The following is a 26,862-nucleotide window of genomic DNA, read 5'->3' on the forward strand; positions in this document are numbered from 1 at the left end:
ACCGCGTCTGCCTCCCAGGTGGCTCCAGGTTGGATCCCGCAGCGGGCGCCGGCACCGCGGCTCCGCGGCGGGAGAACCGGGGAGCGGAGGGCGGCTGCGCACCCGGGAGGGAGGCCCTTCCCGCGGCTGCCAGTAGGGGGCGCTGCTGCCCAGCCTAGCCCGCTATCAGCCCTGTGCACACTGAACGTGGAAGATGGAACGTCGCGTCTTTCATAACCACGCCACGCCACGCCACACCACCTATCTTGGAAAGAGTTCTTCGTGTCTTGTAGTGATGTATTTGGTTGGGGGGTGGGATGGGGAGGGCGCTAGCGCGGTACCTGGCACATAGTAGGTGCTGTATATATTGAGTAAGTACACGTATTAATACATTTGATTTACCAACTCCTTCAATCTAGTCATAATAATACCCCCATTTCATAGATAAGTTGAGATTGGCTAAGTTCTTGGCAGGCTCTATTAACTAATTTAATGTGTGTGTATGTATGCATGCATTTGTGACAATGGGATTGAACACAGGGCCTTGTGAATGCCAGACAAGTGTTCTATCGTTGAGCTACACTGTGAGAACTCTTTTTTTCTTTCAGTGAAACAAGGGTTCACTAAGTTGCTCAGATTGACTTTGAACTAGCTATCTTCCTGCCTCAGCCTCAAGTAGCTGGGGTCGTAGGAGTACACCGCCACAGGCAGCCCTGGTGGAGTCCCTGATCTCTTTAGAACAGCCTGCCTCGGGGTCCTGAATCACAGTGCCCTGGGTCACTCCCCTGCGTGCAGCTGAGGGTTCCCTACATCAAAGCCACCCCGCAGCCCCAAACTCAGAGGGACACAGCATGTACCGGATGTGGACATGCAACAGTTGGACCTTGGCATTCACAGGTCCACGGTATTTTAAAAGATTTTTATCATGTGTTTACATGTGTGTCCATGTGCCTTTGTGTAGAGGTCAGAGAAAATCTTTCAGGAGTTGGTTCTTTCCTTCCATCTTGTTGAGACAGGGTCTCTCTTGTTTCTGCCATGCTGCATTCTCCAGGCTGGCTGTCCCTCGGCTTTTGAGTAGTTCTCCTGCCTCCCACCTCCAGCAGGAGAGCTGAATTCAGATTTTTTTTTAACATGGTTTCTAGGGATGGAACTCAGGCTGCCGGCCTTCCGTGGCAAGCACTTTTCCCCGCTTAGCCATTTTGCCAGCCTATTTATTTTCTTACTCTTTTAGACATGGCCCCCACATAGGCCAGGTTGCTCTCAAACTGTCTATGAACTAAGAATAAGCCTCAAACTCATCCTGTCTCCACCTCCCAAGAGCTGGATTATAAATTTGTACCGCCATGTTAGGCCAACTAAGGTGTTATCTGGGAGTGGGCTGAGTCACCTTAATGTTCTAACTCACTAAAGGCTGAGGCCAGGGTCTCTGGTGCGCCTCTACCCCTACCCACTCCCCCCACCCCCAGCCTCTGCTCACACCGTCCCCTCTTTCCGAATCATTTTCTCTTTTTTTGTTTATTTATTTATTTGTTTTGAATAAACCCAAAACTTATTCTAAGCCACAGTCATCCTAGGGTTGTCCCCCCCAGCCATATAGCCTCCCTGGTTCTGTGGGTTGCAATCTGATTGTTCTTTGCTTTGTATCTAGAACACTTATATATCCACTATATCCACTTATGAGTGAGTACATACCATGTTTGTCCTTCTGGGTTTGGGTTACCTCACTCAGGATGATTTTTTTCTAGTTCCATCCATTTGCCTGCAAATCATGGAACTAGAATCATTTTCTAAGAAACCTCTGTTCATGGGTGTCGGGCCAGTTGGCGGCTGGGGACCATGAGCATACGGACCCATAAATCAGAGGAGAGGCCTGGAACCTGGCATGCCCCTTCTGTGGCTGGAGAGGGACCCTCCCTGTTTCTTACCTTCTAATCCTGCCCCAGGTGTGGAGGACTGGCCCCTGACAACTCATGTTACACACAGGGGCACAACTGACCAGGGCCTGGTTAAACACCACACAGGTGGGGGTGCGGAGAGTGACAAGGACTAATTTGAAGATATGGACCAGGCCCAGCTCCATGTTCCTGGGGGCGGGGGCACGGAGTCCCAAGAGGAACCCTGGTAACAAGAGTGCTTCTGTCCTAAAGGTGGGGAGCCATCAGTCACAGGGACTTCGCTTCATGCCACCCACTGCTTTATTTCCATCTACTTGTCACATGGAGTTTCCTGTAGAATGCTCCCGCCTGTCTGGGAGGAGGCGGGGGAGGGAGAGAAGACAGCCCCTAGGGCAAGGGTCTATAAGCGTGAACAAAGTAGTCTGGAGGGGAGTCTGCCCCTCCCACATGGATTGAGGAGTTTATCAGGTCCCCAGGCCCCTCCTTTGACCCAGTCCCTTTGTTCTTCAATAAGGCCTGCTGGTCCAGGGGTGGGAGGGCGGAGCGTGGAGTCCCATCCCTGTTCTGGGTAGGAGCTGTGGGATCAGATCCTCCAGCCTAGGAAGCAGTGGTCCCTGGGGAAGGGGCAACAGCTGTGGGGCGAGCCAGGAACCTGACACTAGGGGTGGGCCCCAGGGAGGGGCAGACTCTGCCCCAGCAGCAGCCCAGACCGTCTCAGGCTGGAGCCACCCTGTACCCTTGTTCATCCCCATTGCAGTTCAAGCAATTCAGACAGGCATCTGTTTTCCTTTTATTGTTTTGTTTTTGGAGACACTATCTGGCTGTGTAGCCCAAGGTGTCTGGGACTGCTGGGACCAGAAGTGTGTTCCCCCGACACTCGGCTCCCCCTTTTCTCTTCCTAGAGTTAACCCTATGGGTGTGCCCACAGGTCTGCCCTCCCCTGCTCTGTGACATTGGAGGTCATTAACTTCTCTGTGCCCTGTCACCCGAGCTTGACCCGGGTGAGTGCTGTGGGACTAGCCTGCCTCCTCATTCCGGGCTGGAGGAGGAATCAGTCCCAGAACCCTAACCCTCCCTCGGTTATCAGGACGCCAACATTAGAGAGCGAATCCAGCAGCACCGCTGGAACAAAGCTCGGTCAGGATTCTAAGGCATAGCTCGGTCAGGATTCTAAGGAATAGCTCGGTAGGAAAGCTAGTCTGGTCCCTAAGGAGGAGCACAAGTGCTTGGCAGAGCCCCCTCCAGGGAGAAGTGAGGAAGAGGAGAGGTGGGGGCAGGGGGCAGGGGGCAGGAGTGGCAGAGAGGGCAGAAGGCACTGTTTATCCAGTAGCCAGTTCGATCTGTTTTGGGGAGATCCCGACCCCACCTAGCCATGTCTCCTTCAGGTAGGGCTGCTCACCGCCTCGGGTGCTTCCCTGCACTAGGCCCCAGCATCAACTTTCGTTCTCCGGCATGCTCCGCGGGGTTGGGGCTGCCTCTTCACCTGGGACCCACTTTAGAGTTACTGTGCCAGTCGGGGTGCGGCCAAGCTCCCGAGACCTCCCTCCTGCCTTTTCTCTTACTTCGTGGAAACGGTCTGCAGGTTAGAGGCCTCAGCAGAGGCAGCAGGCCAAGCCCCCAGTGCAGGGTGCTCACAGGAACTCTTCGGGGCCGGGAGCTGGGGTGTGTGTGTGTGTGTGTGAGACTCTGTGGGTGCCAGGCATGCCAAGCCTTCGGGTTCACACCATGGCTCTCAGAGGCTGACAGGGCCTGTACTACGATGGGTGTTGGCCCAGCTCCACAAGAGCCTTGACTTTGGGAGTTTCCATAACAGTCTCCACAGAGACCACACCTCCCCCACTCCACCCCCACCTGCCCTCTGAGAGCCGAGCTCAAGGCTCTGATGGCACCAAGTTCACTGAGATATGGACCCTTGTACACCTTTAAACCTCTGTCCTAGGTAGGGAGGACACACGGGGTGGCCCTCTGCTGAAAAGACCAGGAAGAACATGAGGACCAGGGCTCTGCTGGGCCATAAAACTGTGTTCAACTCGCTCTGCGAGCCCCGCCCACCTTCCCAACCCTGCCCTGTTGGCCCCACATGACGGACATGTCAGAGTGGATGGCTGTTTGAGACCCACTGTCCTGTCCCCAACAGGTTTCTCGGGGTGGCAGGCAGGGGTTTCCCCTGGGATGTCCCCAGTGGGCTGTAAACAAAAGGGAAGGCTCAGGCATGAGGCTCCAGAAACAGTCCTGTCGAGCAGGGTGGTCTCAACACAGATCAGGTGGCACTTCAGAAAACATAGGCCTGGAATTTGGAGTGCCACAAGAATGGTGACCAAGGCCCTGAGCCAGAGGGTGCCAGTGGGAACATTCCTGACACCTTGGCCTGCCCGGGAATACTGGTAATGAGAGTGCATCTGTCCTAAAGCTGTCGCAGGGACATTGCTTTATGCTAACATGTCTGAGACAGGAAAAACAGGAAAGATCAAGGCCAGGCTCCGTTACATAGTGAGTATGAGGCCAGCATGAGCTCCATGAAACCTGGTCTCAAAAGACCAGACCCAAACCAAATGGAAACAGTCATGCCTCAGAGAGTGCTCCAGGTGACCCGGAGTGTACTCCCGCCTCCCTCCATGTTAAAGTGCTCTGTGGTGTGGTGATACAGGCCGGCAAGCCTGGGAGACTTAGAAGAATGACTCCCACCAATGGCTTCACAGCAAGCAGTGTCCATACGGGAGCCTAAGGTCCAGAGAGGAGAAGGGCCTTCTCCAGGTCACACAGACCTCTGGCCCAGGCCTGTACAATATGCTCCTGCCGGCAAAGGTAAGAACGGCAGTGGGGAGCAGAGAAGCAGGTCAGCCATCACCTTCCCCTTCATCCTCGCTGAGACAGCTCTCGGGCGCTGCTCTGCCCCTGGATGCCCGTCTCTCCAAGTACTCGGCTTTCAACAGTTCCAGCTTCCGAAGCTCAGCCTCCAGCCTCTCCCGGTGGGCTGCCCGGAGCTGCCGCAGCTGCTTCATGGGAAAGGGGTTCATATCATTGAAGGCGATGCTCATGAGCTTCCTGGGAGGAAGGTGTAGTCAGCCAGTGCAATGGTTGCTGGTTCCGGGCCTGTCCTGACACCCATCCACCCTGGGATGGTGGCCCTGCCTTCTGGAGCTTACCTTCCGGGGTGAGGGGGGTGGGGTGGGAGGGGAGACCATTCCCATCCAGAGCTGAGGCTGGAGGGAGCTCAGCAGGCATCCGACCCCGTAGGGAAGGGCTGCTCGGGAGAGTTTCCTGGAGGAGGGATGTGGGAGCTTAGCTTTGAAGAAATGGACCAGGCCCAAGATGGTGGTGGCAGCGCAGGAAGTGGCCAGGAGGCTCCAAGTAGGAGAAACCAGAGGCCCAGCCGGTGGTGGGGTCGGTTGTTCCACAGCCTGGGTGTTGGTGGCAGGTGAAGGTGGGCTGGGGAGCTTGCGTGCCATACGAGGACACAGACGGACTGAAGGCAGAATGACCCCTGGGACTCCTAAGCTGGGGGAGGGGTGGGCACGGTGTGTGTGTGTGTGTGTGTGTGTGTGTGTGTGTGTGTGGCCACAGAGAGGTGGGCAGCTCACCGGCTGTCGCAGATGGTCTTGGTGAAGAAACGCAGGTACTGGTAGATCTCCAGGCTGTCCTGCAGACGCAGGATCTCCTCCTCATTGTACTTGAAGACGGCCAGGGCATAGCGAAACACCACCTAGGGCACAGTGGGGCCTCAGTGGGGTGCAGGAGCCCAGGCAGGGGCTGTGCAGGGAGAAGCCCAGAGAGAGACTCTGGGAATGTGGAGGTTCCTGGCAGGCCGGGGTGTGTGTGTGTATATGTGTGTGTGTGTGTATGTGTGTGCATGTGTGTGTGCATGTGTGTGTGTGTGCATGTATGTGTGTGCATGTGTGTGTGTGCGTGTGGTGTGTGTGTGTGTGTGTATGTGTGTGTGCGTGTGCATGTGTGTGTGTGTGTGCATGTATGTGTGTGCATGTGTGTGTGTGCGTGTGGTGTGTGGGGGTAGGCAGAGGTTGGGGGAGAAGGCTAGAAGAACAGGCGACAGAAGACCCTAGAGGGAGCACACCCTGAAACATGGCTCTGTGTCTGGTCTCCGAATAGCTGCTCCCTCTAAGAAGGCACAGGAAGCACTGCCCTGCCGGAGTCAAGGGGTTAAGTCCCACTAGTGTCTTTGCTGGTGGAGACCCCCACCAAGATCTCCTGGCAAGGTCACCGGCAAGGTCTGGAGCAGACCCGGGCTTCAAGGGTGGGGCCACTGCGTCCTCTCGTATTGCACAGAACACTTTCCAGTTCAAGAAGCTGTGCTCTCAGGTGTCCCAAATGGCTCTGACAGGTGGCAGGCTTTCCATTGTGTGGGGCCCACCGGGCTGGGCAGCCGGGCCCAGGCATACCCACCTTTGTCCCTTCATACAGGAAGGCGTCCCAGACTCGCAGGAGGATGTCACTGATGAGGGAGTCGGCAAAGACCACGAGGAACCAGTTGAAGGTGATGAGGGAGAGGTCTATGTGATGCTGCCCCAGGTGCGCTGTCAGCCGGGGCAGCTTCTCGGAGAGGAGGTCCTGGAGCACCCGCTGGTCCACCTGGAAGACAGCAGAGGCCTGTCACATCTGCTGTCTCCTCCCGCCTGCTCTTCAGACCCCATCAGTCTATGTGCTCAGAACTGCTTGGGTGGGCCTACTTGGTACCAGGGGCACGCGCTGTGTGTGTGTGTGTGTGTGTGTGTGTGTGTGTGTGTGTGTGTGTGTTATGTGTGAGGCAGGGGTAGTGACATCACCATGGCTCCCGACACAGGTGAAATGCCCAGGCAGAGAAACAGGCCTTGGCAGGGGTCTCTCTATGGGTAAGTTCTTGGCCCCTTCACTCAGCCAATGCCCCTGGCAGTTCGAGGAAATCAGTCCCATGCTCACCTGCACAGAAAACCACCAGGAGCCACCTTTCTAGGCTGTTCCTCTGGACCCATATTGGCCTGACCCTTAAGACACTTGGCAGACACTTGGAGTGAGGGCCTGGGACAGATACTGGGGGAGAACAGTGACGTGCCACTTCAGGAATCCCCTTAAAGCAGGACGCTGAAGGCCACTGCTGCTAGTGACCTCTCCGGGTGACCTTGGCTTATTTATTTCTGTGGACATGGCTGACGACCCCCGGCAACGGCTCCCTCCTCCCCGGCACTGTCCTGATCTGTGTCCCCTCCTGCTCCTTCTTGTCTGGAACCGTGACCGGCTTCCCCATGCAAGTCTGTCTGGGCCTCAGTGTCGCTCTGGTGAGGACTCAGGGAAGCCTTTCTTCCCTTCCTCAGAAGCATGGCAGCAGCAGAGGCCATGGCCAGCCCAGAGCTCCAGGTGAGTCACCAGATCTGTGGTAAAACGGAGCCAAAGAACTGCCTGTGATCCGCGCCAAGGCAGTCGTCGGGGCAGGGGACCGGCCTCTTCCCTCTGCTGGTGGCCAGGGACACTGGGTGGGGACCCAGGCTGCCTACCTTCTCTACTGTTCCGAACGTGGCAAATTCTCCGTTACCAAAATAAAGCCAAAAGGAAGGTTGGTGCTGCTTCTCAGTGCATTTCCCTTTCAGGGACATTAAGATCCAGAGGTGAAACATGGTATTTCCCAGCCTGCCTTGCAGTGTGTGTGGGGGGGAGGGCAAACATAAGATGTGGTTCTCACCATCAGATTTAAGCAGGAAGTAGAAACGGTGGATTGAAAGGGTCAGCCCCACCCCGACTGCTTCTTCTGGCATACACCACGGTCACGGGATTAAGGGTGGGGTGCAGCCCTCTGGAAACCACTCGGTGACAAATAGGAGGATGGCAGAGCAGGGAGCTGGGAAGAGCCTGACCGCTGACACATTAGGGACTGGGTACCACTCTTAGGCCCTTCCTCTCTGTGAGGCCGGATGCAGTCTACGCTGGCTCTCTCTCCTTGCAGCTGCACATGACCCCTGTCATCCAAAGGGCAGCGCAGGAGGAGGAGGGCAAAGATGAGGAGGGAGGCTGGGTGTGTCGAAGATGAAGTCTACGAGGCAGAAGGGCTGCCTCAGCAAGAATGAGGCGGGGCGCTGGGACAGGACTTGGCATTTAGAATTTTTAAGTCCATGGTGACCTTATTCCTATTCTAGAATAGGTCGTCCTGGGGTTCAGAGTGGTGATATGCGGAAGTCACACAGCCCATGGGCCGTGAACCTTGCTCTGCCTGATTGAGGGCAGCAACCCCCCCCCCCCCCCCGGGATACGGCATAACCACAAGCACGTGCAGGGACGGCGGCCATCACCCCCAGCCCATTCATCGCCTGCCTCACCATCCTGTGGTCTCTCTCAGTTCTTGACTGGTGGATGGCAAGAGACATTAATTTCTTTCTCCCCTCCCCAGGAAGGAGCTCTTTCCGGTGGTATGACGTCACCAGTGGACTAACACACCTCCAGTGGGCAGGACCTCACACTCTTACAGGCCCTCAGCTCACTGGGAACCTCTAGCCGTCGGAGAGGGGTTATAGGCCCCTGTGTAGGAGAGGTGGAGGCCCAGGATCTGCTGGCCTGAAGGAACTCCTCTAGGGATTACCTCAAATGGCCACCATGTAGCCTCCCCCGGAGATGCAGTCAGCTCACCTGAGAGGCCGTCAGTGTCTTGCTGTAGTACTCAGCTGGCAGTATGGTCTCCACAATGGCTACCAGGCACCAGAAAGCACTCTCCTCATCCTCTAGGACCAACAGGGCGATGGCCGCCAGCCTGCAGAGGAGGGAGAGGCCTGGAGTGACCCACAGCAGTCGTGGTACTGTACGGCAGAGGCAGCATCCTGGATCCTAGGGCTGAGCGCTCGCTGACCTAGTACTACTCCGCTACCAGGCTGGTAGTCATGGCACCTGGGTGAGACACTGGGGGAGGATGCCCAGGTTGACTTTCAGAGCAACGAGGACACCGGTTCAGAACAGAGGCTCCGAGCCTGGGTTGCCTGGGTACGGATTATGTTAAATTGTTTCCTGGGTGGCCTTCGGTAAACTACTCAACCTCTCTGAGCCTCAGCCTCCTAGAGTCATCAGGACTGGGTGAGGACCAATGGTCAGCCCTGTGGACTGTCAACACATCTGGTGTCCAACCCAGTGCATGGCATGCCGAGCTGCACGGTCCCAAGTGAGAGCAGACCTCATGCCCTGCTCACTGGCATACCCCTGTGCACTCAAAGACTTCCCTCCCGTGCGCCTTCACCCAGTCATGAGGTCCCGTTGAGACCGGGGCAGGACAGACACAAGCCGAGAGCCGAGTGGGGACATCTTCCCAGAGAACACTCTGCTCTTCCACCTTCCCTGAGGGGCCAACCCCAGAACACAATCCCCACCATGTCTTCCATGGACCGGTGTAAACAAGGTCCCACATCCCGGGAACACTGCTCATTCCAGCCGCTCTTGGCGGCCCACAGGACAGTCTGCAGCACAAGCCCCTGGGAGACTGATGCAGGGGGTCCTTGGGACCATGGGGCCCTTCTGTACATCACCCATGAGGTGCAGCCCTCCTCAGGGTACCTGTAGGGAGAAGGGGGCCTTCACTGGAGGTCAGGGGCTCTCGGTGGACTTTAAGAAGCTTTGATTTTTATTAAAACTTTTTTTTTTTTTTTGAGACAGTCTTGATATATAGCCAGGTTGGCCTAGAACTTGAAATCCTTCGGCCTCAGTCTTCCGATGCTGGGGTCACGGGTGTGCAACACCACAGCCTGCACTGCAGAACCCTTTCAGAGTTGGGTAGTTATGCTTCTTGGGGTTCCTCATGGATTGGATTCATGACCTCCATTTTCTTTTGAGGTTCATGACTTTTAGAACCAGGGCTGATTCTCACAAAGGGGTGTGTGTGTGTGTGTGTGTGTGTGTGTGTGTGTGTGTGTGTGTGTTCCTCCTTTCCCAGCCATTGGAAAGGAGCTGTTCCCTGCTCTGGATTACATGTTTATACAAACCCTCCTGAGTCTGAGCTGAGTGCAAAAGAGAAAAACAGCCACAGGTCTCTTGGGACAAAGGAGGCCCTGCCCTCTCCGAGCTGGGGGAGGGCACCTGCCCAGGTCATTGGGCTCAAGAACAGAAAATACCCTGTGTATCAACTCCCACTCTATCAACGCCCAGGGCAGACATGCAATTGATCACGGAACGTTTTGCTATGGAGCCTGGATACTATCCCAGCAATTCCTTCAAACGGGCCTCTAGGCAGCTTCTTCCCGTGGGTCACCTCTGATCAAGGCGAACTCCTTACCGCACAGATGGGGCAACTGGAACTCAGAAGGCAAAAGTGGCCATCGCTTAAGAGCCCATTGGCAGAGGGGACAGAATCCAGGACCCCGAAGTCCAGCCTGCTGCTGTCTACCCTGGCCCACCTGCTCCCCCAAAGCCCAAGAATGTCCTCAGATCAGGAACTGCTGTCAGTATTGGTTTAGACTTTCACACATATAAGGCCAGTTACCGGAGGCTAGTCCACCAGGGCTCGCCGCTGCTTGGGGGCTACCAACAACATTTAACACACTCCAGTTATTTTCATGGGGAAATGGATTTCAAGCGCTTGTTCTAAGTTGGCGTTAGACATCTTCACATTATCTGTTATCTCAGGAGCAAGCTGGATTTTGTTGCCTTAAATTAAGACTGTTTATTCTGACACAATGCATGCAGTTCTAAGATTGACCGCTAGATGGTGACAGACAGCCATAAGGGGCTTGCAGCAGTAAAACACACCTCTCTTGAGATGTTTTTTTATTTAAAGCAATAGTATAAATATTTGTGTGAATACCAATCATATGTGTTTGTGTATCAATTTAAATAAAGGCAGCACAGAGAGATGTACTGAAAGCCACTTGCCCCTTTTATTCCACTTGTCCCTGTGGCCTCTTGTACTCACATGGCTTCCTTTTACACAGGACATTCTGTCCCTGTAGCCGACTTTAACTTTAAGGCCCTCCTACTATGAGACCTTTTCTTGTCCCTCAACCACTGGCCAGCTTCTGGAGTCCAGAGCCCCAGGGTGGCTAAGTCCCCCTGGTCTCCAAAAAGGACACACAGATCAGGAAGGCTTTGGGGTGGCCCAGCATCCTCTCTGGCCCAGCTCCCACTTAAGAGGGTGGGTTGTATGAAGGACTGAGTATGGGGCCAATCCAGGGCCAGGGGCTGCAGAGCTGCCATGCATAGTGAAATTCTGGACAGCTTCCTCAACATCTCAGGTCTCAGCTGGAACATGGTGCTCATTCCCACCTGCAGGGTCACAGATGAAACCTACCACTCGCCTAATTCCAGAGCTTCTGGTCCCTCACGGCCTTTTCTCCCTCCCCCTCCATTTTTTTGAGGGTGCTGGGGATTGAACTCAGGGCCTTGCGTATGTTGGGCAACCATTCTATCATTGAGCTATATCCTCAGGCACCTCCATCCCCCCACTCCCCCAGACAAAGTACTCACTAAATCATGCAGGCTGTCCTTGTACTCAACAATAGTCCAGACAGGCCTTGAACTTGTGATTTTCCTGCTCCAGCCTCTGGAGTAAATAAGATTATAGGCCTCTGACACCAGACCCATATTCTTAACTCCTCCTCCTTTTATTTTTTTTTGGTCAAGAATTCATTAGCATTTATATTTTACTTGTTTAGATAAAAAAGAATTACTATTTTTATGTACATCTATGTGTGTACTTATATGGGTTTACGCTCAGCACATTTATGTGCCTGTGTCCATGAAGGCCGGAAGAGGGCGTCAGATCCCCTGGAGCTGGAGTTATGGGTGGTTGTGAACCACCATGTGGGTGTTGGGAACCAAATCCTAGTCCTCTGGAGGAGCAGCAAGTGCTCTTAACTGCCAAACTATTGATGCTGGCTAGTGTTTTATCAACTTGACGCAGGCTCGTCATTTGGGAAAGGGAATTCCAAACGAGAAAATACCTCCGTAACACTAGCCTACAGGCAAGCCTGTGGGACGTTTTCTTAATTATTAGTGTTTGGTGTGGGAGGGCCTAGTCTACTGTGGGTGGGGCCACCCCTGGGCAGGTAGTCCTGAGTGCTCTAAGAAAGCAGGCAGAGCAAGCCATGGGATCAAGCCAGTGACTGGTGTTTCTCCATGGTCTCTCTATCAGTTCCTGCCTGAGTTCCTGCCAACTTCCCTGATAATGACTACAAGCAGTAAACTGAAATAACCCTCTCATGTCAAGCTGCATTTGGTCATGGTGGTTTATCCAATAGAAACACTAACCGGACACCATCTCTCTAGGCCCTCCTAACCTTCTTTTTCAAATTAATTTATTTGTGTGTGTATATGCATGTGTGCTGGACGTGTGCTGGATGGGTGGAGGCCAGAGGACAACTTGTGGGAGCTGATACGGCCCCTCTGCCAGGTGTGTCCTATCCCGGGGCTCAGCTCGTCAAGCATGGTGGCCAGCCTCCTCACCTTCTGGGCCATCTTGCAGTCCCTTCACGGCTATTCCTAAAGAACCTTCATGTGTCACAGTCTTGCTGGGCTAGGACTGAGTGGGCAGGGCTGTCTACGGTCACCATCCGTCCCTGGCAGAGCAGCAATCCAGCCTGACAGTCTTGCTGAGGGCTGAGGACTGAGCTACGTGGCTGCTGAGAGTTTAGCTCACAAATCCCAGAGATTACATACACATGCTCAATTTCACTCACAGTTAGACCAGAGATAGGAATACAGAAAATCTCTGCCCTTGGGACCCACTGAAATCCGAGTGAGGACATTCTGAGCCTGATTCTGTGCTAAATAAATGTCACACATCACCTGTTCTGAAGGGAGAGCAGACAGCTTATGTAAATCCAGCACGAGGCTATGTGTGCCGGAACTAAATCGAGTCAAACTTGCTTTGGGAAATGTATGAGACTATGCAATTTCTGTGGCAATAACCAGGGTCCTCATGAGAGTCCCCAGTGCTGGAGGGGACAGCCACTTCTACTAACTGAGTGGTTCCCTCCTCAACCCGATCCCTCTCGGATCCCTCTGCTGTTGACTGGAGCCACGCAGACAGTAATCCAGGCTGGACCACTCACACTCCACTTTTAGAATTTCCAGCCTGGCTATGCGGGATTAAGGGTGGGAAGGGAGGGGGTGAGGTAGGGAGGCTCCAGGGCTGAGGTCTCAACTTAGGCAGCCTTGATGGAGCTAACAGGTCCAAAGAATGAGTGGCAGAGACTGCCCCATAGAGAGGAGGATGATGAGGTGAAGAGGGAGAAGCTGGACCCTGTGTGGCTGCGGAGGGGTGGGGAGCAGTCCCAAAGGGGAGGATGCACACAGGAGGAATACAGGCAGGCAAGCTGTGACCTCTGCCCCCAAGTCCGCTTTCTTTCTTCACCATTTACAAACTCCTGTCCCACATGTAAACCAGGGCTGGGGACGAGGACCTGAACCCCAGCCGGGCTCAGCCATGAACGGGCCCTCTCTCTGCCTGTCAGGGGAGAAGGAGAGGCCCCTGGGCTCTGAGCTGCAAGACAGTGCTGGGAAGAGAAGGCTGTGCCACGTGCTTCTTACCTGTTCAGGCCTTGGCAGTAGCCGATGGTGGGGTTCTGCCAGGAGAAGGCCAGGAGCACTCTGCGGAGCCTGTCTGGGAAGCTGGAGGTGGGGCAGGTGAAATGCTTGTTGGTGGGGAAAGTCCGGTTGAGGTCCAGCTCGATCTGGCGGGCGGCGGGGTGCTCGCATGCCCGGCCCCGGGCCAGGAGCTCCTGGTAGCAGCCTGGGGAGTGCAGGTGCTGGACTCGGCGGTGGACCAGCCACCTCCAGACACGTGGACGGTGCTCACGGGGCACGCCTCCCCGTAGCAGCTGCTTGAGCTCGGCCGAGGGCACCAGCTCGGTCAGGGCAGCCCAGCGCTCCCGTAGGGGCCGCTCCACAGCCTCGAGGGCCAGCAGGTGGTGGGAACGCACCTCCAAGGCCTGGATCTTGGCTAGCAGTTTTAGGTCTTCCACCTCATAGTCCGGCACCGTCAGGAAGCCATAATCGTCATACTCACTGCTGGCAAAAGGGCCACATCAGCTCGGCTGTCCCTACCTGGGCTGCCACCCTGGCTGCACTGAGATCACGCCAGGGCCCAGCCTCAGTTTATCTGTACGTTTGGGAGAACGGCTCTGCTTCCTGAAGATGAGGAAGATCCCTTTGGTAAACTAGAAGGGCCTATATGCAGCCCGGGAGACATGCACTTATTGACCGCAATTCACTGTGTGCCCTGTGTCATCCCCAGGGAGCTTGTGAGGCAGGGAGGGCTCTTTGCCTGAATTACACAGGGGCTGAATACGGGGTGCAGAGAGGTAAGGTACCTTGCTTAGGGGCACACAGCAAAACAGGCAGACTCCTGCCCATGATCTCCAGAGCCCATCCGACACAGTTTTCTCCTTTTCCTCTGTGCTCAGCAGGGGTTTGGCTGGAGGAGACAGCTTGGGTTGTGATGGGTGTGGTGTCTGGGTGATGTGTGTGTCTCCACTGAGCCTGCCCCTCTCACTCCCCCCTATGTGCCTGAGCCTGGGGGGTTCACAGCTATGTAGTGCTGGCATGCGTGGCCGGCGGCGGCAGCAGCCACGATGATCATCATGCCCACGGCCCCTCCCCGGCTGCCCATTGGGCTCACCTGATGGGGCTCAGCTCCACACTGTCCGAGGTCTCTCCTGCTTCCCACTGCAGCGCCTCCTGGACCAGCTGCCGCAGCAGCTCAGGAAGGTCACCAGCCTCAGCCCCCGCTGCCTCCTGTAGCCTCCGCAGCCCGGCCAGGTACTTGCTTTCTACCTGGCAGTTCCTGGCTTGGAGGTAGGCACACTGCGAGAGAGGAGCAGCTGGTCAGGCTTCTGGGCCGCGCAGGCTGCCAAAGCCCCGAACAGCTTCAAACCCTCCCGGCTCTGCTCTCCCTGCCCACCCCCTCCTGGAGCTGCAGACAGAGAAAGGCTTACTGCAAGGGATGTGACAGATACCAGGATCAAGGAGGGAGCTGGGTTCAAAATTAGGGGGAGGAGAAGCGAGGGCAGACACAGCACGGCTCATGTAAGGCGTGGAATCTCATCCTGGGTCAGACAAGCCGTGTGGCCTGTGACAAGTCAGCTAACGTGCCGGTTCACCCCGTACTTCACCCTCTGTAGACCGGGGCTGACACAGGGTCTCCTCGGGATTCTGGCATGGAGCAGCGAGCCCTGTCTAAAGCCCTGCCAGGCACTGGGCACAGAGACGGCTCCCTGCAGGTGGCGGCTGGCAGGATACCGCCCTGGCACCCCCCCTGCTGCCTGTACTTTGTACTTTCCTTCCTTGGGCTTTTGGGCACCCTCTTCCTCAGCCTAGGGTGTGCCCCTGCACTCCCACCCCTACCCCATTTCAGTGCACAAGTCAGATGGGTGAGTCGGGTGGGCTCTCTGGGCCTTGCTTTTTGTCTCTGTGAGATGGGTATGGCGGAATTTTGCCTTGAGGAGTTTGCTATGACTGCAAACACTGTCGTCCTGCCCGGGCACCGCTTGCCTGTGTCTACGGACACTTCAATCCAACCCTACCTTGGCCTTCCCCCTCCTGTTTCTCCTGCCCACCTCCTTCTTCTCATGGAGAGCTTTCCCTGTCTCGACCCCAGCACTGCAGGGATTTCTGGTACAGACTCCAAACTGCCAAGTCTACCTTCTGCAAAGCAGCCACAGGAGTGTGGGGCTGGAGGGGATCAGGGAAGTGGAGAGGGGAAGGCAGGGGACAGGGAGGGGTCAGACCATGGATGTGGCCATTGGCCCCTGGTACCTTGGTCAGCAGGGCCTTCTCCTTCTCTGCCACCTTCCTCCAGATCTTGGTGACCTGGTGGATCTCGGAGTTGAGGAAGCGGTTCTGGGTCCGATACGCTTCCATATCATCCTGGAAAAAGGCAAGTTGGATCAGCAGTGGTACCACAAACCTTCTGCTCTGGAGAAGTCATCCTCAAAGGAGCCGCCAAAGCTTCCTACCTTGGGAAATTCCCCAAACTACAGAGAAAGGGAGTCTGAGAGACTTCTCCAGCACAATGAAGGGAGAGCCCGAGGCTGTCTCAGAACCATTCAGACCCGCTGTTTTCTGGTCCGTGAAAGGCAGACATGGGTCTCCCCTCAGCAGCTGGGGCAGTACATGGCTAACAGGCAACATTAAGGAAGTGACAGACCCAGCAAAGCACTCAGGGCTGTGTCTCACATTCAGGTTGTTTTGTTCAGTTCAGACAGGGTCTTACGTAGCCCAGGCTGGTTCCAACTCCCTAAGTAGCTGCGGTTGACCTTGAATTCCTCCACTTCCTGCCTCCACCTCTCAAACTCCAGGATAAGGCACCACCCCATAACTGCTTTGGTTGTTTTGAGTCAGTACACGTGCCAGGTATTTGCAGCTGTGTGTGGACTGCTTTTCGTCAGGTATCACTTGTAAACATGGCTGTGTTGTGCTCGAGGGTGTTATCTGTTTGCCCACTTTTGACACTAGGACTCAACCCCAGCCTGTGTGGCATCTGAGGATGGGCTCTGCTGTGGGGCCACACACTCCCACACCCTTCTTTTTCTTTTCTTTTTTTCTGTTTTCCTTTCTGGTTTTTTTTTGTTTGAACAAGGTCTCATATATCCCAGGCTGGTTTCAAATTTGCTACGTTGCTAAAGATGGCTTTGAACTCCAGACCTCCTGTCTCTGTCTCCCAAGTGCTAAGACTACAGGCTGTGCAGAGTGGATGAAGTCCTGAGTGAGTGTGCATTGTTGACATGAGCATGGCCATGGCAAGGACACCGATGTCTAGACCCATGGGAGTGACAAGGCCTGCCCCTGGTGAGGCTGTTCATACTAAACCTGCCTCCTCATTCAATGCTGAGTTTCCAGGCTACTGGTGCGTCAGAGCACACTGGCCCATCCCATCCCAGCTTTTCTGTTTGTATCTGTCATTTCTTCATTCCCTTGTTTTCCCTGTCAGGTCAGTCCCAAAGCTATGCAGGTCTTGGCAATATGCATATACCACCATACCTGGTCCCCCTTTGTTTTTTTGTTTTTTTGTTTTGAGATTCCCTTATGTTTCCCAGGCTGCTCTCTAACTCATCAGCCTCCTGCTTCAGCCTCTAGAATAGCTAGGACACATAGGTATGTGCCACCATGCTGAGTTCCAACTATTATTATTATTATATTATTATTTGTTATTATTATTTTTACTGACTGATGACCATTCTATTGGGAAATTTCCTATAGCTGACTTAGTCCTTGTTCTTTTGATGTTTTTAAATGTGAGCCCTGGGTGTATGAAGCTACAGTGATAAACAACTATGAGCCTTGAGATTGCCCCTCACTGTCCAGCACAGGGAGTGATAGCTTGCTGCCTGGACAGATGAGAAGCCGGGCAAGCCAGCAGAAGGCTCCATTCAGAGCTACAGACATGGCTCACAATCTTTATTCTATCGAGAAGAATATTCCAGAAGCCATTCAAGCACACTCACATCCCCTGAGAAACGAAGCCTTCCCTTTCCTGTTGGAGAGAAGTCCTAGGCTATAGGCTCGGGAGCCTGTAGTGACTGTGTGTGAGGTAGACAAGATGGCTGCCACAGGCCACTTGCTCCCTCAGTCTGTGGGGAGCCTTGCTGCAGCTGATCATGGGATTCTTCCCCAGCACCTGGGAAAGCCACAAGCATCCAGGTGAGAGAATAATGTGTCTGTCAGTCCTGCAGTTCCCCTGTGTGCCATCTGTGGGTGATGAGGTTAAAGTAGCATTATTCCCATTTTACAGATGAGGAAACAAGGACCTAGAAGGTGAACCAACCCCTCAATGACACAGCTGGGTTAGAAGAGCAAGGATCCTCCCAACTTGGGATCCCACAGCGGGCGCTCAGCAAACGCCACTGACTGCCCAGGACACACCCCTTCCTCACCCAGGCCCAGCACAGGCACTCCTCAGACCTTGAGAATATGGATTTGTCATATAGGGTGCCTGTTTCCGGGTCAAAGGGAAGCCAAGCAGTGGCCTAGAGAGGGAGGTGGGTGCTGTGGGATGGTCTGTATGTCAAGTGTGTTGCTGATTGGTCAGTAAATAAATCACTGATTGGCCATTGGCTAGGCAGGAAGTATAGGCGGGACAAGGAGAAGAATTCTGGGAAGTGGAAGGCTGAGTCAGGGAGACACTGCCAGCCGCCACCATGACAAGCCGCATGGGAAGATCCCGGTAAGCCGGTAAGCCACGAGTCATGTGGCAAGGTATAGATTTATGGAAATGGATTAATTAAGCTGTAAGAACAGTTAGCAAGAAGCCTGCCACGGCCATACAGTTTGTAACCAATATAAGTCTCTGTATTTACTTGGTTGGGTCTGAGTGGCTGTGGGACTGGCGGGTGTCAGAGATTTGTCCTGACTGTGGGCCAGGCAGGAAAACTCTAGCCACAGGTGGGTGTGAGCACAGTGGGCAGGAATGGCCACTGGGCAGCCTCCAATCAGACTGGTGCCCTATCTTGGGTGCACACCTCGGCTCAGAACTTCAGGGAGGAAAAAGAGAGACCTCAGAGGAGAAAAAAGCCACACACAGTCACAAGCAGAGCAAGAGGAAACAGGCGGAAGGGGCCCAGGAGGAGAGCCTGCTGCAGCCTGTGCAGGATCAGACATCCCGGGGTCTCCTGGGCAATGCTCCTGTAGGGGGACCTGAGTCTACCATGACCCTGCTGCCCATGCTGCATGACCAGGACCCCCACCCACCACACCCCGGCTACTGTACCTGCTGGCAGTGCTTCTGCACAGTTAGGTTCCTCAGTCTTCCCATTTCTGAATCACTCAGCCCCAGACAGGACTTTATGTAATCCAGGCTGGCCTCAAACTCTCTGCTGAGGATGGCCCTGAATTCTTAACCCTCCCGCCTCCACTCCCATTCTAGTCTGGGATTGAGAGCCTAGTATTAGCGAATACTCCCCCACCCCAGCTCTGAAATTCAAGAGATCAGTGACACTACTCTTGAAATGACAGGGTAAGAGGGCCTTTCCCTAAGGCTGGGCACCTGTCTTGGGCAAGCAGGAAATGTGAGCACTCTCTGCTCACATATGATGAGGAGGGACATTGATGGGCCTTCTAAGAGCTACGCACTAAGACACACCTAGTCCATGCAGCAGGCCCCAGGATGGGCTCAGGAGCATGATCTAGGAGCCAGTCTCCTCACACCTCACTGATAAACGATGTTCCGGCAGATGTGACCGAGGAACACTCTGGTTCCTGGGGGAGGCAGGATAACAATCGGCTCTGGCACTCCAGAACCATCCGGCTGATCTATGTCTCAGTCCTGTACTGCTCTACTGGGTCTGGAAGGGTGGACACCTGACGAGGAAGGAGGTAAGGAGGCCCCCGGCGCATAGGGCAACAAGAAGTGTTCCCACCACGGCGTGCATGGCCAGCGGCTTTCTAACGGCCTCAGCTGCTCTCCTTCATTCTGCTGTATTCCTAAATAGTCCTTGGCTTCAGGCTAACGGCGGCCCTGCATCTGCTGTTCTGGCCGGTCTGGAGGGGAGCATGGATCTCAAGTCCCCTTCCATCATTGTCAGGACTCCTCAGCCTCTTAGGCCACTTCCCACAGAGAGAGAGAGAACTTGTCCAAAGGCACTCAGCTAGCAAGGCGTAGAGCAGGGACTCAATACCAGGGCTAGCTCATTCCACAGGGTGGGCAGTGGCCACGCTTCACTCCCTCCCACCACCCAGCCATGCTTGGGTTCGAGTTGTGCAAGAACATGGGAGGCCACGAGAAGCAGTGTCTGGGACCAGACTGACTGGCCCTGGTTCTGTGTGCTGTCCCCAGGGACAGGGAGGGTCAGGAGCAGGAATGCTGGTGCTCGGGCAGCCCGTCACAGCCTTCAGAGCAGCCTGTGGCCCGCAGCAGGTATCACACCTCAAATGATATCCCTAAACGTCACGGTTGGTCCCTGTGAGTTGGGGTGGCTTGATGAGAGAGATGAAAACAGGGAAGAGAAGCAGGGTGAGGCATGGAAGGGGGTACAGAGAGGCTGGGAGGTGCGGGGCAGGTAGACCAGTCATCAGACACAAGCTCCAGCCTAGTCCTGCTCCCACCCCTGTGCCAGCTGCCGGGCAAGCAGCTCTGCTCCTGGCCTCACAGGCAAGCAGCTCTGCTCCTGGCCTCACAGGCAAGCAGCTCTGCTCCTGGCCTCACAGGCAAGCAGCTCTGCTCCTGGCCTCACAGGCAAGCACCTCTGCTCCTGGCCTCACAGGCAAGCACCTCTGCTCCTGGCCTCACAGGCAAGCACCTCTGCTCCTGGCCTCACAGGCAAGCACCTCTGCTCCTGGCCTCACAGGCAAGCACCTCTGCTCCTGGCCTCACTGGCAGGCATCTCCGCTCCTAGCCTCACAGGCAGGCACCTCTGCTCCTAGCCTCAGGGGCAAGCATCTTTACTCCCAGCCTCAGCACCCGAAGCTGCAAAAGTGGGATCTACTAGCCACTGCCTCGCAGAGCTGGCAGAGGCCACAGTGAGCCGATACAGCAAACACCGGAGACAGTCCTGGCGTGTGGAGAGCCCTCAGGGGTGATCACTGCCCTTGCCTGGGCTCAGCCACAGCCAGTATTGGTCGGTTGTTCTACATGTGAGACTGCACTGAGGGCCGCCTCAGCACCTTGGGGGTCCTGGGCAGCAGGATGGCATTGAAGGAGGCTGTGCAAACCAGGCCCCAGACTGGGCTCTTCTCGGGCTCTTTCGCCTCTAAATTGATAAGCTGGGAACTTGTTCACTTTTCAGAGGCCCTGCACAGTATGAAAGGTCAAATGGCATTGGGCCTTCATAATGTGAAGGAAGGAAGAGAAATTTTCCTCTTGCTACCTAGTTCTGGTTTGGATGCTCCAGAATGAGGGGGGAACTTCTACCCCAACTAGAAAGCTACTCATGGCACCCAGAGGCCAGGAGAGCAGGCTGGGCAGAGGGGGGTGCCTACCTTCAGGTGCTCCATTCTCTCCTGCTGGCTCAGGAAGTCACCATTGGCGGCACTGGCAGGCTGGTCTGGCTGTTCAAGGTCTTCGGTGAGTTTCTGGGAGAGCTTGCAGATGACCTGCTGCTTGGCCTGGTTCTTATCCATGAGCAGCTGCACATGCTGCTGAAGCGCCTGCACCTGCTGCTCCAGCAGGCCGGCTTCATGCACCAGGCGCTCTCGGTCCTGCTCTAGATTCCCTACCCGCTGGTTCAGCTCCGCGATCTGCCGCACCTTGTGCCGGACCAGCTCCAGCCGATCCTTGTCTTCAGCGGCTGCCAGGTACGCACTGGATGCGCGCTTCTCTTGCTGGGCAGCCTCCAGGGCCTTGTGAAGGATTACCACCAGCTCCTGCATGGGAAGGGAGCAGCCGTGAGTGCTGGGAAGCCCTGGTAGGCACATACTAGCCCAGACCTCCAAACTCTGCGGTGCCCAGAGCTTTGGAGCCTATCCTGGACTAGCTCTGTAGACCAGGCTGGCCTCGAACTCACAAAGATCCACCTGCCTCTGCCTCCCGAGTGCTGTGATTACAGGCGTGCACCACCACCGCCCGGCCCTCCCCTGGGCATCTTATCCCAGCACTCGTTTCTGCTTTCTTGGTCCAACAAGAATGGTAGCTGAGCACAGGGTATCTGGTCAAACAAACAAACAAACAAACAAAACAAACACAAAGACATCCCAGCAAATTCTGCCTTAACATGGATGAGCAGCAGATGTGGTCACCCCTGAGACCACTGGAAACATGCTCCATGGGTCCTGTTCCCTTTCCTTCTGGCTGGGAAGTGAGTGGAAGAGAACAGTCCCCAGCCCCCAAAGCCGAAGTTCATGCTGAGGGTAGCAGAGCTGACCACCTTCGCCAGCCTGAGCTTACTTACATCATCTGGATTCTTCAGTGCAAAGGAACAAAAGAAATTCTGAACTTGCGTTAGGCTATAGCGTTCTGAGGAGCTGAACCCACACTCTGACTTACTCATGTCTATTTAAGAAAAGAACAGCTGGGTGGCAGTAGTGCATTCCTTTAATCCCAGCACTGGGCAGGATCTCTGTGAGTTCGAGGCCAGCCTGGTCTACAGAGGGAGAGCCAGAACAGGCACCAAAACTACACAGAAACCCTGTCTCGAAAAACAAAAAACAAAAAACCCAAACTGCCCCGAGAGAGAGAGAGAGAGAGAGAGAGAGAGAGAGAGAGAGAGAGAGAGAGAGAGAGAGAGAGACAGAGAGAGACAGAGACAGAGACAGAGAGAGAGACAGAGAGAGAGACAGAGAGACAGAGAGACAGACAGAGACAGAGACAGACAGAGAGACAGAGACAGAGACAGACAGAGAGACAGACAGAACAAACTGAAGTCCGGGAAAGGGGAGTTCAGTCCTAAAGCATCCAGACCCCAAAGCCTGAATTTAGCACTGAAATGGGCTGCAGGTGTGTGGCACGCGGGTGTGACTCTTGTCTCTCAGCCTCTCTTGCCTCCACATACTACTAAAGACTGTGATATCCCTTCTTGCCATGGTAGTTCAAGCCTCAGGATCCTCAAGATGGCGTCTGTGGCGGTTCATCTTGACTGTCAACCTGATGGGCTTTAGAATCGCCATGAAAACATACATCTGGAAGTGTCCATGAACCAGTTTCTAGATTAGAGGTTAACTGAGGTGGGAAGACCCACTTTAAATGTGGGTGGCACCATGCCATGGGCTGGAGTTCTGGGCGGAATACAAAGGAGAAAAGGGGGAGGGAGGTGAGCACCGCGTTCACCTCCCCGCTTCCTAAGTGCAGATGCAAAGGGATGAGCTGCAGGGTCCTACTGCCAGGACTTCTCTGCAGTGACGGAATGTAACTTTGATACAGTGCCTGCAAGGCCAGTACAGGAAGTAAGCGCTAGAAAGTCAGAAACAACACTGGCCTTTCGTCCTCTGACCCCAGGTCTGTGGTGCTTCACTGTGATGGAGTATTCTAACCTCCCTAGGACTCAGGCTTGCTGAGCCCAAAGCAGGGAATGAACTGATCCAGGCCAGGATCAGAACTTCAGAAGCCAGGCAGCCCAGGTGTGGGGAAGCCCCACAAGTCACTGTCCTAACCCTGCTCGTGCACTTGGAACACACATTCTCTTAATGACACCTCAACTGCACCCAAGCTGTAGCATTCCAGTAAGTGAAATCAGCTGGGTGGAATTAATTACTAAGCATGGTTCCATCTGGGAGAACTGCCAGAGACCATGACTGAGCAGTTGATAAGACCACCTCGGGTCTACTGACAATCTCTTCTCCAGCTCTCGATTGTGTTTGAGACAGGGCTTCACTATCAGCTTAGGCTGGCCTCGAACTCGTGATCCTCCTGCCTCAGGCTTCCAAATTCAAGAACTAACCCCACACCGCCATGCCAGGTGCTGCAGCCCAGAAAGGGATAGGTTACAGTTCCCACCTCCAAGGACTGCAAAGACTGAGAATAAAGACAGACCACTGTAGTGGAATGGTTTGCCGTGAGGGAGGGCAAAGAGGTTTGGCGGGGCACAGTGGCTTCTGCCAGGGGTGGAGGTGAGGGAAGGAAGAGGCCCTTACACTCGACAACATGGCAAAGCAATTCAAACAGAGTCCTGAGGAATGAAGAGGGTCAGAGATGGTCAACAGCACACAGGAGATTGGGCAGGGAAGCCTTTCCAGGCTAGGCCCCCAAGGAAAGCTCAAAAGACAGCCCAAGCAAAGGCCTAGGGAACAGAAAGGGAAGATTCAGAGCCTCTGGAGCTCTTGAGTGTGGACAGAGATGGGGTGGGGACATGACTGCACACCAGACCACTATGTCTGGAATGTCCCAGAATGGAGCAACAGCTTCCTGGGGCTCTAGTGAGAGATTAACATTCCTGTGGTTCCAGGGTCTAGCTGAGACCTGGAGATGGCCCTGCATCACTGTGGGTGAAACAGGCACAGATGCTATCCACAGCTGAGTCTGGCTCTGGACCGGAAGCAGGTAAGCATCTTCCCTGCTTCAGAGGGTCTGGAAGGTGGCTCTCACAGCCCATGGCCCCTTCCTTCACTCGATTCTCAGCATCTCCAATCAGGCTTCCAGCCTGGAGCCCCAACACCACCCCACTCCATCTCTACACCAGAAGTCATGCTTGGGGGAAAGGAGCTTGGGAAGAGGTAGCAGCTTGGCAGGAAGCTCATCGATATGGGAAACCTGGAGGCTAGAGAGACCCCAGGACTCCTGCCCAGCCGCCATGCTGTCACATAGAGTCTGAAGCCCCAGAGAAAAGCTCTGACTAAAGAGGGCAGAGGGATCCAAGTCCAAGCTCAGGAGCCCTGGCTTCTCCACGCCCCAGCACGCAGGTTCTGAAGCAGAATGCTTCTTTTCAGTTCTCTTTGCAGTGGAAACAGCCCATGAACACAGCAACATCAGTCAAGATAGCCAAGAACGAGGGGTGGTGGGGCACACCTGCAATGCCAGCTTTTAGGAAGTGGAGGCAGGAGGATCAGAGATTTGAGGCCAGCTACAGTGAGACCTTGTTACAACAACTCAATCAATAGGTGTATCACCAGTGAACGAGTAAGTAAACAAAATGTGTTGTATACATGCAAAGGAATACTATTCAGCCTTAAAAAGAAGGAACTTGCCAGATGGTGGCGGCGCATGCCTTTAATCCCAGCACTCAGGAGGCAGAGCCAGGCGGATCTCTGTGATTTCGAGGCTAGCCTGGGCTACAGAGCGAGATCCAGGACAGGCACCAAAACTACACAGAGAAACCCTGTCTCGAAAAAAAGGAAAGAACTTTGATTATTATAGGGATGTTTTATTAATTAAACAAGCTTTTTAAAATTTTAATGTTTAGTAGCTGGGTGGTGGTGGTGGCATACATCTTTAATCCCAGCACTTGGGAGGCAGAGGCAGGCAGATCTCTGTGAGTTTGAGACCAGCCTCAAATTACAGAGTGAGTTCCAGGACAGCCAGAACTGCTACACAGAGAAACACTGTCTCGAAAAAACAAAAGAAAAATGTAATGTTTAGTTATTATTTGTGTATGTGTATATGTGTATGCTCATGTGTGTGCCCCTTTGTGGATGGGAGTTGGTTCTCACCTTCCTCCAGTTCCTGGGATTGAACTCAGGTCATTAGGCTTGGTGGCAAGTGCCTTTATCCACCAAACCACCTTCTCAGCTCTGAATGAACCTTGGAGGGTGGTACACTAAGTGGAACCAGCCAGTCACAAACATGGCTGCAATTCTGCAGGTCAGGGGTAAACTAGAGAGGTCAAACTCACAGAGCCCAGAACAGTGTGGTCCCCAGGGTGGGGAGCAGAAGTGCAGCTGTTAAATGGCTCAGGTTTCCAATCTGCAAGAGGAAGACAGCCAGGAGATCTGTTGTACAATATGAACATATATATTATCATTACAGGCCTGAGCGCTTCAAAACGGCTCCAGGATGCCATGTGGTAGCATGCACCTATGATCCTGGCACTGGGGAACAGAGACAGGGAGATCACAAACAACCAAACTAAACCAAAACAAACCTAAAACCAGACTGTAATTTTACGTTACTTTTTTGGCTTGCTTGTTTTTGGTGGTGCTGGGCCTAGAACCCAGGGCCTTGTAGATGCTCTGCCACTGAGCCACACTCCCAATGGTCCTGTTATTATTACTATTATTTTTAAACTACAAAGTTGGGGGTGCTTTGCTGTGGCGTGAGTGTGTCTAAACTTCGTATATTGATCTGCGGTCCCACTGGAAGCTATTAAGAGGGAGGAAACAGTCCTTGCGCCTCTGGGGTCCTCGAGAGGTGAGTAGCATGAGAGAAGGTCGTGAGGGTGGAGTCCCCACCACTGAACCCTGCTGGTGAGGAGGAAAGGACACACACATAAGAACTCCCTGTCTCTTGCCCTATGATGCCCTGAACTGCCTCAGAATTCTGCCAGCAAGGCCATCCCAGGTGTGATACCTCAGCCTTGAAGTTGGTGGGGTGCTGGCCTGCAGTGAGCTATGTGGTTGTGTGTACTTGTAACCTCAGCAGTCAGGGGAACCCTGAGACAGAACAAACCTTTTCTTCATAAAGCAGCCTGCCTTGGGCATATTGCTACAGTCACAAAAGACAGGCTAACAGAAGCAAGGAGGCTCCGTCTAACAGGGTGGCTGGCCACTTCACAAAATATCAACTTTCCCCTAATTAGGCTGGTGATAAAGACCTCAGTTCCCTGCAGAGTTGCCTCAAGAATTAAAGAAAAAAGTGTCAAAAGCCTTTCCTCAAGTTGTGTCAGCCAGGGTGCCTCCTGCCCTCGTTCCAAGTCAAGGCCCAGGCCCTGTCTGCAGTACTCTGAAGTTCCTGGCTAGAGTTTCGGAGAGGGGGCTGAAGGATCGTCCCCACTGAGTTCCCTAAACAAACAACCAAGACCTCCTGAGTGAGCCTAAGTGGCCCCATTGGGGTCCAAGCTTCCCAGCAGCGGACAGATGGCCAACACCAGCCAACAGTCAGCCATCTGCCAGGGCAGACGGCTTTCAAACTGGGAGTGACTATCTGCTCAGGGGTCTGAGGCACCTAGCCAACCCACCACCTGGAGCTGTCTCCTGGAGTCTAAAGCTCTACAGGGCCAGCAATGGGATGCCCAGATGGATACTGAGATGAAGGCTTAACGGGTACCAGAGTCCCCGTGGATTTACTGACATAGGGAGGCATTGAGAGTGCACTCGCGTTTTCTAAGATCAGTCCTGGCACTTGTGTATGATGCTAGGCCATGGGACTGGGGAAGAGTGGAGGCAGCCCTGGCTGTGGACAGCATCCTAGGCCTGCAGCACCAGGCCTCAGGCAAGGAACCTCCTCTAAGCCCCTCAAGCAAGGCCCAACGAAAGGACTGAGATTCTAGTGGTAACAGATCAGACTCTGGGCCCAGGTTCTGGTCCCTGGGAAGCTTGGGTTTGGAGACCTCTCAGACCCTCAGACCTTCAGTTTCCTACTCAGGAAGGGAAGATGGCATCCGCGGTAAGAACTGCAGCTGGTGTCTGGACAGCCCTGGGCTGGGGCGACATGACACTGGCAGTGAGCATACTTTATCTTCTCTTCCCTGTTGGATGGCAGAGTCTTTGAGGGTAGGGCTGTTGTTTGTTTTTG

General features: G+C 54.3%; 1 protein-coding gene across 2 annotated transcripts in view; it reads right to left on the reverse strand.

The window, feature by feature from the left end:
• Positions 1-3,870: 3,870 nt before the first annotated feature.
• Positions 3,871-26,862, reverse strand: part of Tbc1d2 (TBC1 domain family member 2) — a 46,146-nt gene continuing 23,154 nt past the window's right edge. For both annotated transcript variants that reach the window (XM_059254315.1, XM_059254314.1), the window contains exons 6-13: positions 20,745-21,128; positions 15,588-15,698; positions 14,452-14,636; positions 13,362-13,838; positions 8,484-8,604; positions 6,276-6,461; positions 5,456-5,577; positions 3,871-4,919 (exon numbers count right to left, since the gene is read on the reverse strand). In XM_059254315.1, coding sequence (XP_059110298.1) covers positions 4,712-4,919; positions 5,456-5,577; positions 6,276-6,461; positions 8,484-8,604; positions 13,362-13,838; positions 14,452-14,636; positions 15,588-15,698; positions 20,745-21,128 — 1,794 coding nt within the window. In that variant the 3' untranslated portion in view covers positions 3,871-4,711. The remainder of the gene's footprint in view (positions 4,920-5,455; positions 5,578-6,275; positions 6,462-8,483; positions 8,605-13,361; positions 13,839-14,451; positions 14,637-15,587; positions 15,699-20,744; positions 21,129-26,862) is intronic.

The sequence above is a fragment of the Peromyscus eremicus genome, chromosome 2 (assembly GCF_949786415.1).
Source record: "Peromyscus eremicus chromosome 2, PerEre_H2_v1, whole genome shotgun sequence".
NCBI classification, from domain to species: domain Eukaryota; kingdom Metazoa; phylum Chordata; class Mammalia; order Rodentia; family Cricetidae; genus Peromyscus; species Peromyscus eremicus.